At 39.7% G+C, this 15,611-nt stretch overlaps 1 protein-coding gene across 1 annotated transcript in view; it reads left to right on the top strand.

The window, feature by feature from the left end:
• Nucleotides 1–6,371, top strand: part of HNRNPR (heterogeneous nuclear ribonucleoprotein R) — a 45,328-nt gene extending 38,957 nt beyond the window's left edge. The window contains exons 7-9 of the mRNA XM_066573310.1: nt 1,536–1,685; nt 4,172–4,293; nt 4,838–6,371. Of these exons, the coding sequence (XP_066429407.1) occupies nt 1,536–1,685; nt 4,172–4,293; nt 4,838–5,450 (885 nt within the window). The 3' untranslated portion in view covers nt 5,451–6,371. The remainder of the gene's footprint in view (nt 1–1,535; nt 1,686–4,171; nt 4,294–4,837) is intronic.
• The last annotated feature ends 9,240 nt before the right edge of the window (nt 6,372–15,611 follow it).

Genomic DNA, 15,611 nt, shown 5'->3' with positions numbered 1-15,611 from the left:
ATAAGATACCTGTTCATCGTGGTTTAAAAAAAAATAACAAAAACGAAAAGAGCATTACACACAGGCACAGTTTTTATTCTACACTAGACATGTGAGGACAGAAAAACTGGTATTGTGGCGCCACTCTACAATAAAGGTTGTAAGATGGTAGGATGTAAGATCCACCTTCTTTTTATCAGATAAATTAAAACCAGCATAAGATACACATTTCGGGGTGAACCCCTTCATTAGTCAGGCTGGGTAGGACATCACTTTTGGGATTGGGAAGATATGGACCCCAAAACGCTGGTGGTACTAGTAACGGAGACAATCAGCAACACCTTTGCATTCATATCTCTCTAGAGCCATGTTCAGTATTCAGATAAATGCATTTAGTTTTAATAAAGGGATGTGGGGAGAGTGCATTGCATAATGCAAAGCAGTGCAGTAGTATCTACAAACAGCTTTCCAGATGTGCTCTGCCAGGTAGTTAGCATGTAGGTCTAGCTGGGAAATCCCACCAGTGATGTAGCTATACCACCCATTGCCGTGAATATCCCTGCATCTACACACAGTGAAGGGAAACACTGTCCTTGCACTGAGCATCGGGGATAATCTCCTAACATGTGGGTGAATTGGCAGCAGCACCTAGAGCCACAAACATGAGAGAGCTTGTATAAATCAATAAGCAATGTAGCCTGGCCCTGTCAGTTTTAAAAACTGGAAAATGTGAATTGTATAAGTGATAGATACTTGGCTCAAATAATCTCTCCATCCATGGATGGCTGTATAAGGTTGTGTTCACCGGTATAAATGAATATCTGTATTAGAAATCGTGTGGATTACTGCTACAGATTTTCAGTTGTGTGAGCTGCTGATTTGCATGTGGATTTAGCCCAGCGGGAAAATCCACATGCAGATTTTTTTTATTCGGATTCTGTGTCAAGAAATCGCGTCTCGTCGCGTTTTTTTTTTTTTTTTGCATGAGTATTTCAAATCCATGTGCGGAAAAAAATTAGCAGCACAGATTCCCATTAAGACCAGTAAGACGCTTCAAAATTGGATTCCTGCCTACATTGGATATGGAATCTAGCAAAAAACACCCTTTTGTTCATAACTTAAACGGCTGGGTGCCAGAGGTGGTAATTGGATGCTGAAAAAGCATACTGTTTACCTGTATACAATAATAGACTTTATGATATGCATACTGTATGCATATGTATCCTATTCATAAGGTAAGTGCCGCCCCTCCTGACTCCAATGTGACAGCTGCCGTGCATTATGCTGCTAAGCAGAAGAACTGAATAAGGAAACAGGAAGTATTATCCTCTTGAAACAGTATTCATAATGTCACTACCTGCTTCATACTCCTTGTAACGGCTGTCATTAACGTAAGGCTTCATATTTTGAGCGGTATATACAAAGGTAATGAATATAAAAATAATACTCCAGATTCCCAATGTAATTGAGAATGTATCACACTGTCATTTATGTTCTTTATTCTAAGTAAATGTTTTTTTGGGTTTTTTTTGTGCTTCATTCTTTTTTTTTTTTAGGTTAAAGTGCTTTTTGTGAGGAACTTGTCTTCTACAGTAACAGAAGAAATTCTAGAAAAGGCATTTTCAGTGTTTGGAAAGTTGGAGCGCGTGAAGAAACTGAAGGATTATGCTTTTGTGCACTTTGAAGAGAGGGATTCTGCAGTTAGGGTGAGAAGTGTATTTGTTTGATCAAGCTAAACACCACTAAGAACAATGGGGCAGGTGAGTCAGTGTTATCAAAAATTTAGACCACCTGACCCTAGACGAGGCAGCCAGAAGATGTGTGATAAATTGGACACCTCTTACTAAACACTTTCCTATTGCTTATACCATCTCTTCATTGGCATAAATATTTGAAGCCAAACTTTCAGCACACACCAGTAATCTGGCCAATTTTAAGACTACTTAACCACAGTCTATCTTTTCTAGACTTGCAAAATGGTTTAGTGAGTTGCACAAAGTATCTATCTAAAAAAAACAAACACATAATTGATCTAGCACATAGCATGCCACATGGTGGTCCTCTTTCTTTTTTGGCATGGTTTGGGACTGAATTATGGCACATTTTGTTTAGTAAATCTCCCTCAATGTTCTAAATGGGTTCTCTGGAATAAGAAAAACTGTATTGGATATAAACTATAATATTAGATATAGACCATAAAGAAAAGTGACACAGTTGCTGAAGAAATTTTTTCCCCCCTATTCCTGAAAGTTCCTTTAATCTTAAATTATAAAGGCACACACAACTGTGGCTGTGACTGTGCAGGTTGCTGCAGCTTGTTGTCATTCACTATAGTTAGCTGCAGCATTAGGGTGTGTTCAGATGCGGCTGATTTTGGTGTGAATTTTGACAAACTTATATGCAGATCTGCAGCAAATTTCAGCTCTTCAGTTTGAATTCAATTGCAAGGGTGAAATCTGATGAAGATCCATACCAAAATTTGTGCCAAATCAGCTGTGTGTGAAAACACTGGGTTTGTTTACATAGGGTGGAAATGCTGTGGAACATCTACAGTGCAAATTCCACTGCGACTTGCATAGGATTTCCGCATCCAAAACAGTTAAAATCTGCATAGTTGGTGCAGATTTTGACTTAAAATCAGCTGTGGACCTGCTTCAGAAGATATAGAACTCATATCTGAAGTCTTCGGGTGTCAGCATCTCCTTCACCCGGTACCTGGTGTCCTCTAGTGCAGTGTTCCCCAACTCCAGTCCTCAGGGACCACCAACAGGTCATGTTTTCAGGATTTCCTCAGTGTTGCACAGGTGATGTAATTATCGTCAGTCCTCAGATATTGCCACAGGTGTTCTTACCATAGGATATCCTGAAAACATTGACCTGTTGGTGGTCCCTGAGGACTGGAGTTGGGGACCCCTGCTCTAGTGAGTGCAGTGCTGCTGGTCAGGAGTTGCGGAAGTGCAATCACCTGACCAGTGGCGCTGCGCTCAGTACGAGCTACCAGGTACCTGGTGAAGGAAACACTGACAGCTGAAGACTTTAGAGGTGAGTGCTGTATCTTCTGAAACCTTCTGTGGGTACGCAGCTGATTTCAAGTCAGAATGTGAAGATTTTGACAGTGTTTTAGATGCAAAATACTGCAGAATTTGTCATAGAATTTCCACTGAGGACATTCCATAGCATTTCTGCCCCGTATAACACCTTAGGCCTCCCTCAGACAGGGCGTTTGCAATACTGCCCATTTATTTCAATGGAAGACTCAGCTGAAAATGCCTAAAGATAGAACATGCAGTGCTTTCAAAACGCAGCGTTTTCAGCCTTGTGTGAGCAGCCCCATTAAAATGAATGGGAGCGTTGTACAGCGTTTAGCACAGGGCTGAAAACGCCCCGTGTGAGGGAGGCCTTAGGGCTTATTCACACAAGTGTATATCGGCTGCGTTTTCACAGCCAGACAATATATGCGACTATCTGATGCATTAGATTTCAATACATCAATTCAGATGGACAATTTTCCGTTGTGTAAAAACGTCCGGCCCGAAAAGATAGCACATACAGTGTGCGTTCTGGCCAGCTGTTTTTACGCCCACTGGAAAAGATAGTTCTGGAACTTCTAGCTGTCCCCATAGACTCCTATGGGAGCTGCTGGTTGGCGATAGGAGGGGGGGAGATTAGCACACTAGCTCCCGCCCTGTCTCGCCTCCTCCCTTGGCCGACAGCTGGCAAAGGGCGGAGAGGGGGAGGGAGTTTAGCAGAGCTTAACTCTTTCCCGCCCGACTGTATTCTGGGCTTGGCGTATACTCGTATAAACGGGAGATGCAGCCGTGACTTGTTCATGGCTGCCTCTCGTTGGTGCGATTTTCTCCGCTGCACTGCGGCCGACCGGAAATCGCAGCCCCAGTGTGAAGGAGCCCTTAGGCACAGTTAAAACCTTGTATTGTGCCTTTTTAAACAATTAAAGGGGCTTGGTGTCTGCTGCATGGCTAATTATATTCCGCAAATCATTGCACGGTAGGTGTCATGATTTGAACTCTCACCAATCTAATATTGATGGCCTATCCTAAAGGCCATCATTATTATTGACCCAGAAAACCTTTATTATAAAAAGGTCTTCCCTAGCTGTGTGATTTTAGGCTATTTTGTTTTATTTTCATTATATAGCATGCTTAAGTCTGTACATTTGCTTGCTTCTTGGTAGGCTATGGATGAAATGAATGGAACAGACTTGGAGGGGGAAGAAATTGAAATAGTACTAGCAAAACCCCCAGATAAGAAGAGAAAGGAGCGCCAGGCTGCACGACAGGCGTCTCGTGGTACTTTGTAAGTATTTTGACTGTTTCATCCAACCATATATAGCCAACAGTTCCTAAAGGGGTTGTCCCTAAATTTTAATGTATCCTTTGTTTCCTTGTAAGGGCACACGCCCTTCTGCATACTTAAGTTTATTGTACTGATGAAAACTGTTTTGCATAGCTCCTTTTAAACTCCTAGCTACATGACCCTGTACTGACGATTGGGGGGTCCCAGTGGTCAGACCCCCACCAATTTAACATTTATGCTTCTACAGCAGAATATCCCTTTTTAATGATCGTGTATGTTCTTGTTATATTGGATTTACAAAAATGCTTTTCTGTGAACTGATGGTGAGCAGTCACTTTAAAAACTTTCTAGAATTTATTTCTTAATTCAAGCTGTTCCACTGCATTTTTTAAAATAGTCTTGAGGGTTAGTTGTGCTTTTACTAAAGTGAGTTTAGTTAATTATCCTTGGTTCAATGTCAATAACTGAATCTGCAAGTTATTTTTATTTTTTTAAAATTGGTATTTTCATCATGCACTTGCTTATACTTCGTTTATATTCTTAGGTATGATGATTATTACTATTATGCCCCTCCTCGTATGCCGCCCCTAGGCAGAGGCAGGGGCCGTGGAGGCAGAGGTGGCTATTCATATCCGCAAGATTATTATGGCTATGAAGATTACTATGATGATTATTACTCATATGATTATCATGACTACCGTGGTGGCTACGATGATCCATATTATGGGTATGATGATGCATACCCTGTGCGTGGGCGAGGAGGAAGAGGTGGCAGAGGCGGGCCTCCACCACCTAGAGGCAGATCAGCTGCTCCTCAGCGTGGAGGGCGCTCCAATTATGTACCAAGAGGTTCTCCCATGGGCCCTCCTAGAGGATCCAGAGGTGGACGAGGTGGCCCGTCACAGCAACCCCAACGAGGTCGCAACTCCCGTGGTAACCGTGGAAGTAGAGGTGGGAATGTTGGTGGAAAAAGAAAGGCAGATGGGTACAGCCAGCCAGACTCCAAGCGTCGCCAGACCAACAATCAGCAGAATTGGGGAACCCAGCCTATTGCGCAACAGCCATTGCAGCAAGGTGGTGATTATACTGGTAACTATGGTTACAGTAATGACAACCAAGAGTTTTATCAGGATTCGTATGGTCAGCAATGGAAATAGGAAAGTAAAGCATTAGAAGGTTTGATTTTTCAAACACCTACATTTACATACACTCAGACACAGGCTTCAGTATCAATTTCCTGTGATTTGTACTTGTTTCTTCACAATACTGTAAATAGCTTTCTTTTATTTTCTTTACCATTGGTGTGCTCCAATTATGTCCTGGTACAGTAATTGGAATTTAATTTGGGGTTCACTTTAAGCCAAGCTGAGAACCAAGCTTTTGATGAGAGTTCTGTAATACTACTTTTGTTCCAATGGTTACTTTTTGTTACAGATGTTACCTTCTAGGTTTTTGTTACTCGCTTTTTGATTGTGATGCTATCGGTTTTTTTCCCTCTTTACAATTATTTTGCTTTACCCTTTAGTTACTCCCTAACAAAGACTGGCAGATACTATTGTTTTTATTGTTTTTTTTTGTTTTGTTTTTTTTAATATTATATATACACAAGTTAGAGGAGATTTTAGGGGTGGACAAAATAATTTGTGCAGAAATGCAGTATTTCTGGCGAGGTTTCCTTTAACTTTTGAAGTATCTGCAGTAGCATCATGTTGTACATAAATGTAAACAGTATTGAAGTCTTTAGTGATTTTAAAGGTCGTCTTTATAATTAAATATTTTAGGAATTCATGTATTTGCTGTTTTTTGACTAGACTAGTGAACTTGTATTTTTGTCATAATTTCACATTTTTTGGAAGGGAAAAAAGATGCCCTACCAAATTGTTTCGCTTGAAGCCTTGAAAAAAAGGTTTTGTGACTGTATTTCCCGTCTACTTGTTCATGTGCAATTTCAATAAAACTCTTCACAAAAAAAAAAAAAAAAAAAATTATAATAAAATTAAAACAAAATTCCACTGCAAACAACCTCATCCTTTTCCAAGCTTGGTTGTATCCTATTAAAAAGTGAAACAAAAAAAGAATTGTTGTGATTCTTGAAACAAACACAATTCAAGACTGGACTGCATATGTGAGTGATCAAATCTGGTTCGAAAGAAATTTGGGCTATCAAAATGGATATAAGGCAGGTGAAAGTGGATACTCAAGGACATTAAATTGATCTTGTACTCCTAATTATTGACTCTCTCATTATAACAGTACATGTCATGTGACTAGGGTTGCTTATTATTGGGTTCTGAAGAGGTGGCTTATTGCCATTTTGATTTTTCTGCAGACATTGCTTGTTGTAATTGAACTTGAAATTACGCTACTGAATAGAGCGGATACCTAATTATTAACAAAGCAACACATTTCTAAAAGATGAATTATAATTGTACGAGCTGGAATTTACTGTACATTTGCATCTTGACTTTTTCTAGTAGCAATGAAGATCTCAAGGAAAGGTTTATGTTAAAACATCTTCTAGCATGTTAGGATATGTCATTGGTGAGATTCCCTGAGCGGCATCATGGATAACCGCTACAAAGGAGGAGCCTGGAGTGCTTTTCTGAGCGCCGTCCTCCTTTTTGTTGATCTTTGGATGATGTTTATTTAGGCTGTACTCATGATTGGAAACTTGACACAGCCTGGACATCTGAAAATCTACAAATTGGACACCTTACTCCTTTCATATTTTGATATGTCAAAAAGTGAACTTTTTTACTAAGATATTTTTGGAGAGCTTATCCAAAATGTAAATATTTACCTCTAAAATGTTATAATATAATTCACTACATTCAAAGTTTCCAGAAATAAAAATGTGGGGAACAATTATAGTAGCCCTCATGTGTAAAAGCTATCTTGGAGAAAAGAAGCTTTCTTATCCATAGCAACCAATAAGTGCCCATGTTAAACGGTTTAATTAGTCCACCTGTCCACAGGCGCGTCAGAAAACACATGCGGAATCCCGCAGTACAGAGGACGCTGCGCCATCACTATGTTGATGATGCTGCAATTCTGCAATGATTATTGCAGAATGGCCGCGAGGCGGATGGCTTCCATTGACTTCAATGGAAGCAGTCTGTGCACAGCCTGCACAAAATTGCAGCATGCTGCAATTTCTTCTCCACGAGTGGAAAATCTCAGTCTATTTTGGCTCGTGGGCAGGAAATTACGTTTCTACATTGCATGCTATCGGTTCGATTTGCTGCGGAATCCGGAGGTGGAATCCCGCTCTGTACTCCGTAATTCAGATCTGTCTGTGGACAGGAGCCCTAAATAAAAACTGAACTTTGGCATCTATGGACAACGATTCCCATTGACCCTAATGTAGCTTTCATACATGAGTCCTAGTGTATTGCACTACTGAAGGTCCAAAGTAGCATTCTGCTCATATGAAGTTGCTGCTACAACTTGGTTTTCAGCTACACAGCGGCTTTTAGTGTTCTCAGAAGCAGGCATGGAATATAGTATTGTGTAACTCAAACTGCAGGGACAGAGGCATTCTATCAACGATTAAACCTTTTTGTCAGATTTACAGCGACCAAAATATGTAATAATGTTTTTGACACTACACATCTAAATCGTTAGCAGACAGGAGGCCTATGCACATACTGTAAAATGATTTAGTTTGAATTCATCTGGTCATTGATGGGCTTTCAGGAAGCATCTAAAAGTTTTACTGTGGTGGATTTAGTTGTATATACCTTTTTTAGGCCCTAAAAACACATTTTTTGGAAAATGAAATGCTGTATGTTGACGATTGGTGTGCTAGACCTCCAAACATGTGAAGTCACCTCCAGATTATTTCAGAATATCAAAGGCATTTATTCCAGTATTTCCACTTTACTTGGTGATAACTGCATTTTCATCTAATTGTTTATCAAAGCAATCAGACATGAGTAGTTCTGCAGTCATGTGCTATGACAGGAGAGGGTTATATCAATATGAGCTTGCATACAGGTGTATTACATTTAGTGAGCAATATCAATTTAAAGTCTGTCCCAAATTGAAAATTGTTTGGACTGGAAAACCCAATCCCATACTCCTTTTATCACTAAGGCCTCATTACTGGATGTCTCTGATATTCAACATGGCATTTAAGCCAGTGTGCCCGGTCTTAGTAAGCCAAAATGTATGTTACCAGTCCTTGAAGCCCGGTTATCCACAATGAATATCGATGCTATTAATGAACAAAATGACAGATGAATGAAGTGAAAATCCTCCAATTCTTAACATATTTGTCATTAAAACCTATGATGCAGCTGTGTAGAAAATTTATATATTTGCTGGTAATGGAAAAAAAGTTGAAAAATCTTTAAAATTGTTTGCAGTTTTATATATCTAATTTAAATTGCTTTTAAACCTGGGGAGAAAAATCTTGAGAAATGATTTGTGTCTTTAAAACTAGACAATTTGTTGTTAGTTTACTAATTGTACTAACTTGGTCTGGGTATCTTCAACAAAACTAGCTGTACTATGTAGTTTGACAATTCCGATTTCAAATTATTTGATCACTCATTTAAAGCAGTCACAATGAAACCAACTTTGTCGTCTTTTATTCTGTATGGAAACCAAATTCATATTCCAAACAGGTCTGAGCAGAGGACACAAAGTCAGCTTACAGATCTCAAAACTATACTGAACGTGGATTCTTATTCCAAGATCTACATCAAGAATCTTCCTTCTAAATTTTCATCGTGCAATTTCCTTTTGCAAATAAAGTGATTTTATTCTTGAACCTGAATCAAATGATATTTATCCTGTTGAAACTTTTGAAATTGTTCTAAAAGCAAATCAATTGAACTTCAATCTACTTCGGTCTTCTTTATGAAGTGGACTTAAGGCCTCCAACAAAAAGCATCTGTGTCTTTATTTGTATTCAATTTGCTTTGACATGATATATTTTGAGGGGCAAAAGAAAATATCAAAAATGTGACATGCCTAAATATGACGATGATGATGATTAATCCCTTCACAGAGTACTGCAAAAAATGTGAAAAAAAACTTTTTCCTTCCTTCATATATTTTGTGCACGATTTCAGGGTATATGTCAGGTGTCAGTGTAGCACCTATGGAACGAACTGTTACCAGGCACAGCAGCTCACTTGCATATAGTGACACTGATCTGTATGCCGCTAGAAAAACAGATTTTTTTTCCCCCTTTTTATAGTGGTTTTAATTTTATTCTTTAGCTATTGTGATTTTGTTTGTACATATATTGTACTTAATTGTGGTGATTTATTCATATAGTTTGAGTTTTGTGGCTGCAAGAAACATCAATAAAAAAGTAATGCATCCTAAACTACCGATTTTAATCAAATAAGAAAGTAATTACACATTCAGTACCTGATGCAACATTTCTTATAGAGAAATGCCTTAAATTAAAATGGCAACCGACCTTCATTTTGCAGCTGTTTTAGGCCACATTTTGGTTTTTAAGTTAATTAGGAGCATAAAGTTTTAAAAGGGTTGCCCATAACTTTAGGGAAATGTTCTACTTCATGTAGAGAAAAAATAATAAAGCAGGAAGGGCTCATGCAAATGGTAGAGCCTCCATGCACTTGCATTCAGACTCAATCAGCATCTTAATATATTGGATAAGTCGTATATAGGTGAGATATAGTTTTTTAAATTTTATTGTTAGTATTTTTATAATACTTCTCCCCAAAAATATACCACTGTTTGCTATATTAAAAATAACTAAAAAGATATAGTTATCTGTTTGATTGTCTACCTACTTAAAGACCAAGCGCAGGAGCAGGTCAGGTTCTCAGCTTTCAGATACAGCTGAGGACCCAGAGGAGAAGGAAGAGGCGTTTTTTACCCACTTCTGCCTCCTCCTTTTTTGGTTACATAGTACTCAATGAGCGCGATGTACTAAGTGGAAGTGTTTCTACCACTACGTGTTTCATCCAGTCTGCCAGTGACTATTGTCACTATAGGGGGATGTTTTCCCCTGGAACTGGGGCTCCTATAGATGCTCAAGCTACAGTGGAAACGGGTGTAATTTAAAAAAAAAAAAAAAAAAAAGCGAATGACCCCTAGGGGGTCTAATGTCATGGCTGGTAAAAAACAAAAGGTTACATAAACAAAAAAAAATTACAGAATAAAATTAAAATATATGCATAAAAAAACCAAAGCTGACGCCAACCAAAACTGTCGTATGCACACTGTGATCTAAAACCACACATATTCTATATTAAAATGTATGAAACAAATGAGGAAGCCATTCCCATATGCTATTTTAGCATAAATTTACTGATTTTAATTTTTTTTTGCTTCTTTAAGAGCCCTTTACTCCCAATAAAACTAAAACAGAAAAAAGGCAATGAAAGAGAGATAAATAAAAAACCCTATATGTCACAGGGAAAAAAACCTCAAAATTGCCTGGTCCTTAAGGGGTTAAGCAAAACCCGATACTCCTGTATTGCATAACTACCCATTTATTTAAATAGGCGCCATGTAACCCTTCATTCTTTACATGCTTTGCTACATGTGAAATGTGCACCTGCTAGAAAATTCTCTGGCCAACGGCCAGGGCTTCTAGCGGCCCAACCATTGATCCCCACCTCTATCACATCTGTGGAGAAGTCAAGAGAAAGGTTGTCATGTTAGGATAACCCTTTTATAATGTGCCCTGGCAGGAATTAAAGCTCTAACTCCTAAGGCCCGTTTAACCGGGACGAACGCTGGGCACTCGTCCCTGTGTGTTCTCACTCTCGTGCTGCTGCATGGGAGCTAGTATTACTGGCTCGCTCACAGAGCGGCCAGCAGGAGGGGTGGGGAGGCTGCAGGAGATTTCACTTCTTGCTCTACTTCGCCCTTTTCCATTGACTTAACACAATCGCTGTTCAATACTGAATGGCTGCTATTTACACTGAATGATCAGTGATCAGCTAATTGGTCATCGTTTGAGTGTTCAGTGTAAATAGTGTCCGTTCAACACTGAACAGCTGCTATGTTAAGTCACTGAAGAGGGGCGGGGGAGCTCGAGGAGTGAAATCTCCAGCCTCCCCATTGTAAGCCAGCAATATAGCTCCCATGCAGCAGCATGGGAGTATGTGGGGGGGACGAGTGTCGGGCATTGTTTGCCCAACATTCGTGCCGTCTAAAAAGACCGTTAATAAAAGGCATAGAGCTATGGTTCCATGCAGTCTGGCATTGTTCACTCTTCTGTTTTTAATGGAATCTATCTCAAATTTGTTATCAGCTTTATGCATTTAATCAATTCATTAGAATCAGTTTTTCCTTTTCTTTATCCTCATTACCTTGGAAGGAGATACAATTTTTTTCCTTGGACAGTGATAGAAATTGTAGATCACAGAATAGAGAATTTAAATATATTTTCCAAGACTTTAAAAAAAAAAAAAAAGGTTGCAAGGGGCCTGGAATGAAATAATAAACCACCAAGTCCTCACCTGTTAAACATCCTTTTTGGTCCGGTGGCGGAAGCCCATGCTGCAATCATGTGCAGTGCATCGTTAACATGACTCCTATAGTCAATCATTGGCTTCAGCAGTGATACTCCCATGTATGACATGGGAGCTATGAGGCCAGGGACTGGTTGTGGCAGTCATGTGAATGATAGCACAACACCGCTGCAGGACCTTCTTGTATCGTAACAGGAGATGTAACAGGTGAGTACTGGATGTTGTTGGATTTAAAAAAAAAAAAAAAAAAAAGTCATGCCCTCATCCAGTCCTAAAGTAAGCTAAAGTGATTTAAAGACTTTTTGCAGTACATCTTATAAATTGATTCAAGCTGATTTTAACATTCAATGTGTTCATCTCCTGCCCCTATCCTTATTTAGCTATGCAGCAGAAACTATGTTAGGGAAATCTGCCTTCCTCTGCATAGCTCAATACAAAAAGACTTGGGACAGCTTCCCTCCTGTGCATGCAGCAATCAGTTGTAGTCTAGGCACAGGCCTCTAGGTTTTATGGGTCTGCGGGCTTATACAGACGTCCGTATATTGGACGGGTTTGTCCGCCCGCCCGATATACGCTGTTCCTCTCTGCAGGGAGAGGAGGTGGGCTGGGCCGTGAGCAGTGCACTGAGCTCCTGCCCCCTCTCCACCCCTCGCTACTATTTGCAATGGGATGGGGTGGAACTTAGCTCTGCCCTCATCCCGCCCCTTCCATGGTAAACAGTGGCGAGGGCGGGAGCTCAGTGCACTGCTCCCCACCCGGCCTGCCTCCTCCCCCTGCAGTGAGGGACAGTGTAGATCGGTCAGGTGTGAAATCCCAGCCAATGTACGGACATCTAAATAAGCCCTAAAGACTTTTTTTTTTCTCTTCTACATCTGTCACCCCCTGAATGAGTGCTTGTCTTATGCTCCTGCTGGACAGCTGTAGACTGATTCCACCTCCTCTTCACACACAGTGTATTTCTGTGTCTGTGTGTGGGATGAAGAGAAGTTAGTGTGTAGCGGCCAGACAGGAGTAGAAGATAAGTGCTCGTTCAGGATGTGACAGGTGGAGAAAATAAGTTTAGACACATAAAATTTAGAGCGCTGTGCCTGAACTACTTTTGATGGCTGCAGGCACATGAGATGAGCCAATAGTCTGTTGCCGTATTCCGAAGCATCTCACTTTCAACGCATCTTCAGCTGCATAGCTTAATAAGCATAGGGCTAGCAGCACCGCAAAGCAATCTGAATCAAGTAATAGGATCTACTGAAAAAAAAAAATCCCTTATACCTTACATTAGAAAAAAATTGAAATTCTAGGTACAATTTATAGTGAGGAAAATTGGGTAGTAGATTCTTGCAATTTCATTACTTGGGATATGACCCTGGTTTCCAGAATGAAAGTGCTCTATGGAGTGTTTTAAACCCTTTACACTCCAGGACTAACAGTTTACGTACTGGAGGTTTGGGGTTTGTATGGAGGAAGATCACTGGTCGATCCAACTCCATACGGTGTGGGGGCTGGTTGTTTCTTAAAGCTGACACCTGCCTGCAACCGCTTCGATCAGCACTGCTGCTGACCAGAGCTGTTTACCCTTTAAATGCCACTGTCAATTCTGACAACAGCATGCCCTAATCAATGTTTGGGGGTCCCAAACAGCCCCCTGTGATGAGAGCACAGGGTGTTGTGCTGTTGCAGTGCTTGCCTTCTTAAATCCCCCCTCAATTTGCCATTACAGACTGCCTATTAAGCCAAGCCTATCAGATTACGATATTATGAAATACTGTGGTATAACCTCATACTACAGGAATGTCAAAACATCCCTACTTAATGTGCCCTATGGGGACAAAAAAAAAATTATAGAAATCCATAAAAAAAAATATATTTTTTTTTTAACGTTTTGCCATATTTATAATAAAAGACCCTAAATAAAAATTTGCTATTGCTGCGCCCATAAGTAACGCATTAAGTCTGTACAGGAAATGTCATAAAAAATATATTGCCAGAATTGCACTCTTTTTGGTCGCCCTGTCTCCAAGAAAAAAGAAACACAAAAGCGATTGAAAAGATATATGTACAAAATGGTACCACTAGAAACTACAGGATGTCCCACAAAAAATGAGCCCTTGCACAACTATGTTGTTGATGAAAAAAAATTAAAGTTATGGCTTTCAGAAGATGGCAGTAAAAAATGTAATTTTTTTCCTAAGATATAATATAATGTATATTTTTTAAAAGTAGTGAAGCAAAAAAAAAAACAAAAAAAAAAACCTATAAATTTTGGTATTGTAACAATGGTACTGACTAGTTGAGCAAACATGCTCGTTCGATTATTAGCATACTCGATGGTGCTCGTTACTCGGGCGTGTACCACGCAGTATTCGACCCCCTCACGCATTAACACTTCCTGCTGTTATGTGCCAGCGTGCGCACGTCCACAGCAGTATGTGGCTGGCTGGCAGAAGAAAATGCTCCAATACAAAAATGCTCGAACCCGAATGAAGTCTCCCATTGACTTCAATAGGGTTCGTTACTCGAATAGAGTTCTCGAAAAGCTTGACTTGAATAACGAGCACCCGAGCTTTTTGGTACTCACACATCTCTAGTACTGACCCATAGAATAAAGCCCTGTAGCTTTTGCTGCAGTGTGTGCAATGTAAAAGCAAGGCCTTCCCAACCCCCCCATAAAGATTGTGGAATTTTTCTTTATTTTCCATTTCACTCCATTTTAGAATTTTGTTTTAGTTTTCAGTACATTATATCGTACCACTGAAAAATACAACTCGTCCCACCAAAACAAACCCTCAGTTAGTTGTGGATAAATAAGAGTTATGATACTTTAAAGAAACAAAAATGCGCAAAAAATGAGGGGGGTATTTAAATCTGTTTGGCACTGCTCAGAATTCTGTTACTGGAAATCTGATTACAACTTTGATGGTCAACATCATACTTGGAAGAAAAAAGACATATGTCTTCACACTGTTGAAAATATGTGCGATTTTTGAGCAACGTGAGTGAAAATGCATTATTATGAAACCATTGATTTTTTCCATGGTTTTTCATTACCACTTGCAATGTTGCGTGAAAAAAATATCGCAGCAGAAGGAGCCCTAATGTGTAGAGAAGCCTGCTAAATGTATGTGTTTTTATTCTTTTATTTTTTTTTCCCCTTGGAAGAATCTACGTCCACTCAGCCAAGTATATATTTTATGGTAGACTTGGGAGAAGTACCTATTAGCTGAGCTTGTATAGCAGGTGAAGAGCCACTCCAGTGATTATTTTTTCCATTCATTGTGTAACTAGCCTCCTCTATTACAACCTTGTTTAGTTCCTCAGATGGGTTGTGATACTATGATCACCTGAGACTAATTTTAGTTTTATATTCCTCTCAAAGAGTCAGTTTTTCAGTCAGCATAATTCCTGTATGATGGAACCTACCACACAAGCTCTTTAGACGGGGACATAGAAACTCCTGTCAGTTACTGAAGATGATTAGAGACTTCTGTCAAATTTCTAATGAAGGTGATAGTTCAGCCTCCTGACTGTATACTTATGATCTGTAACTTATTTAGTTGAATATACAGATTAGTGTTAATCACACTGTTCTCCCAGCAGGCAGAGATAGTACAGGCTCTAGCTGCTCATGTGGAAATGTGCTGATGCATCATGGGATTGATGGCTCAGAATGGTGAAAAGGAAAGCAGGGACAAATGTCAACATCAAGAATTTTGTCTGATAAGCATCATAAAGGAGGCTGCACTGGAAGTGACTGCAATGCAATTAGGAGATGTCAAACACTGGCTATCAGATGAGAGGGCCAGGGATGGAAAAATGTGTTTCCGCTGAAGTGGTTCTTTAACGATTTATCACTTT

This window comes from Eleutherodactylus coqui, chromosome 1 (genome assembly GCF_035609145.1).
Source record: "Eleutherodactylus coqui strain aEleCoq1 chromosome 1, aEleCoq1.hap1, whole genome shotgun sequence".
NCBI lineage: Eukaryota > Metazoa > Chordata > Amphibia > Anura > Eleutherodactylidae > Eleutherodactylus > Eleutherodactylus coqui.
Note: the sequence above shows the minus strand (reverse complement) of the source record. Positions and strands in the feature narration are given on the sequence as shown.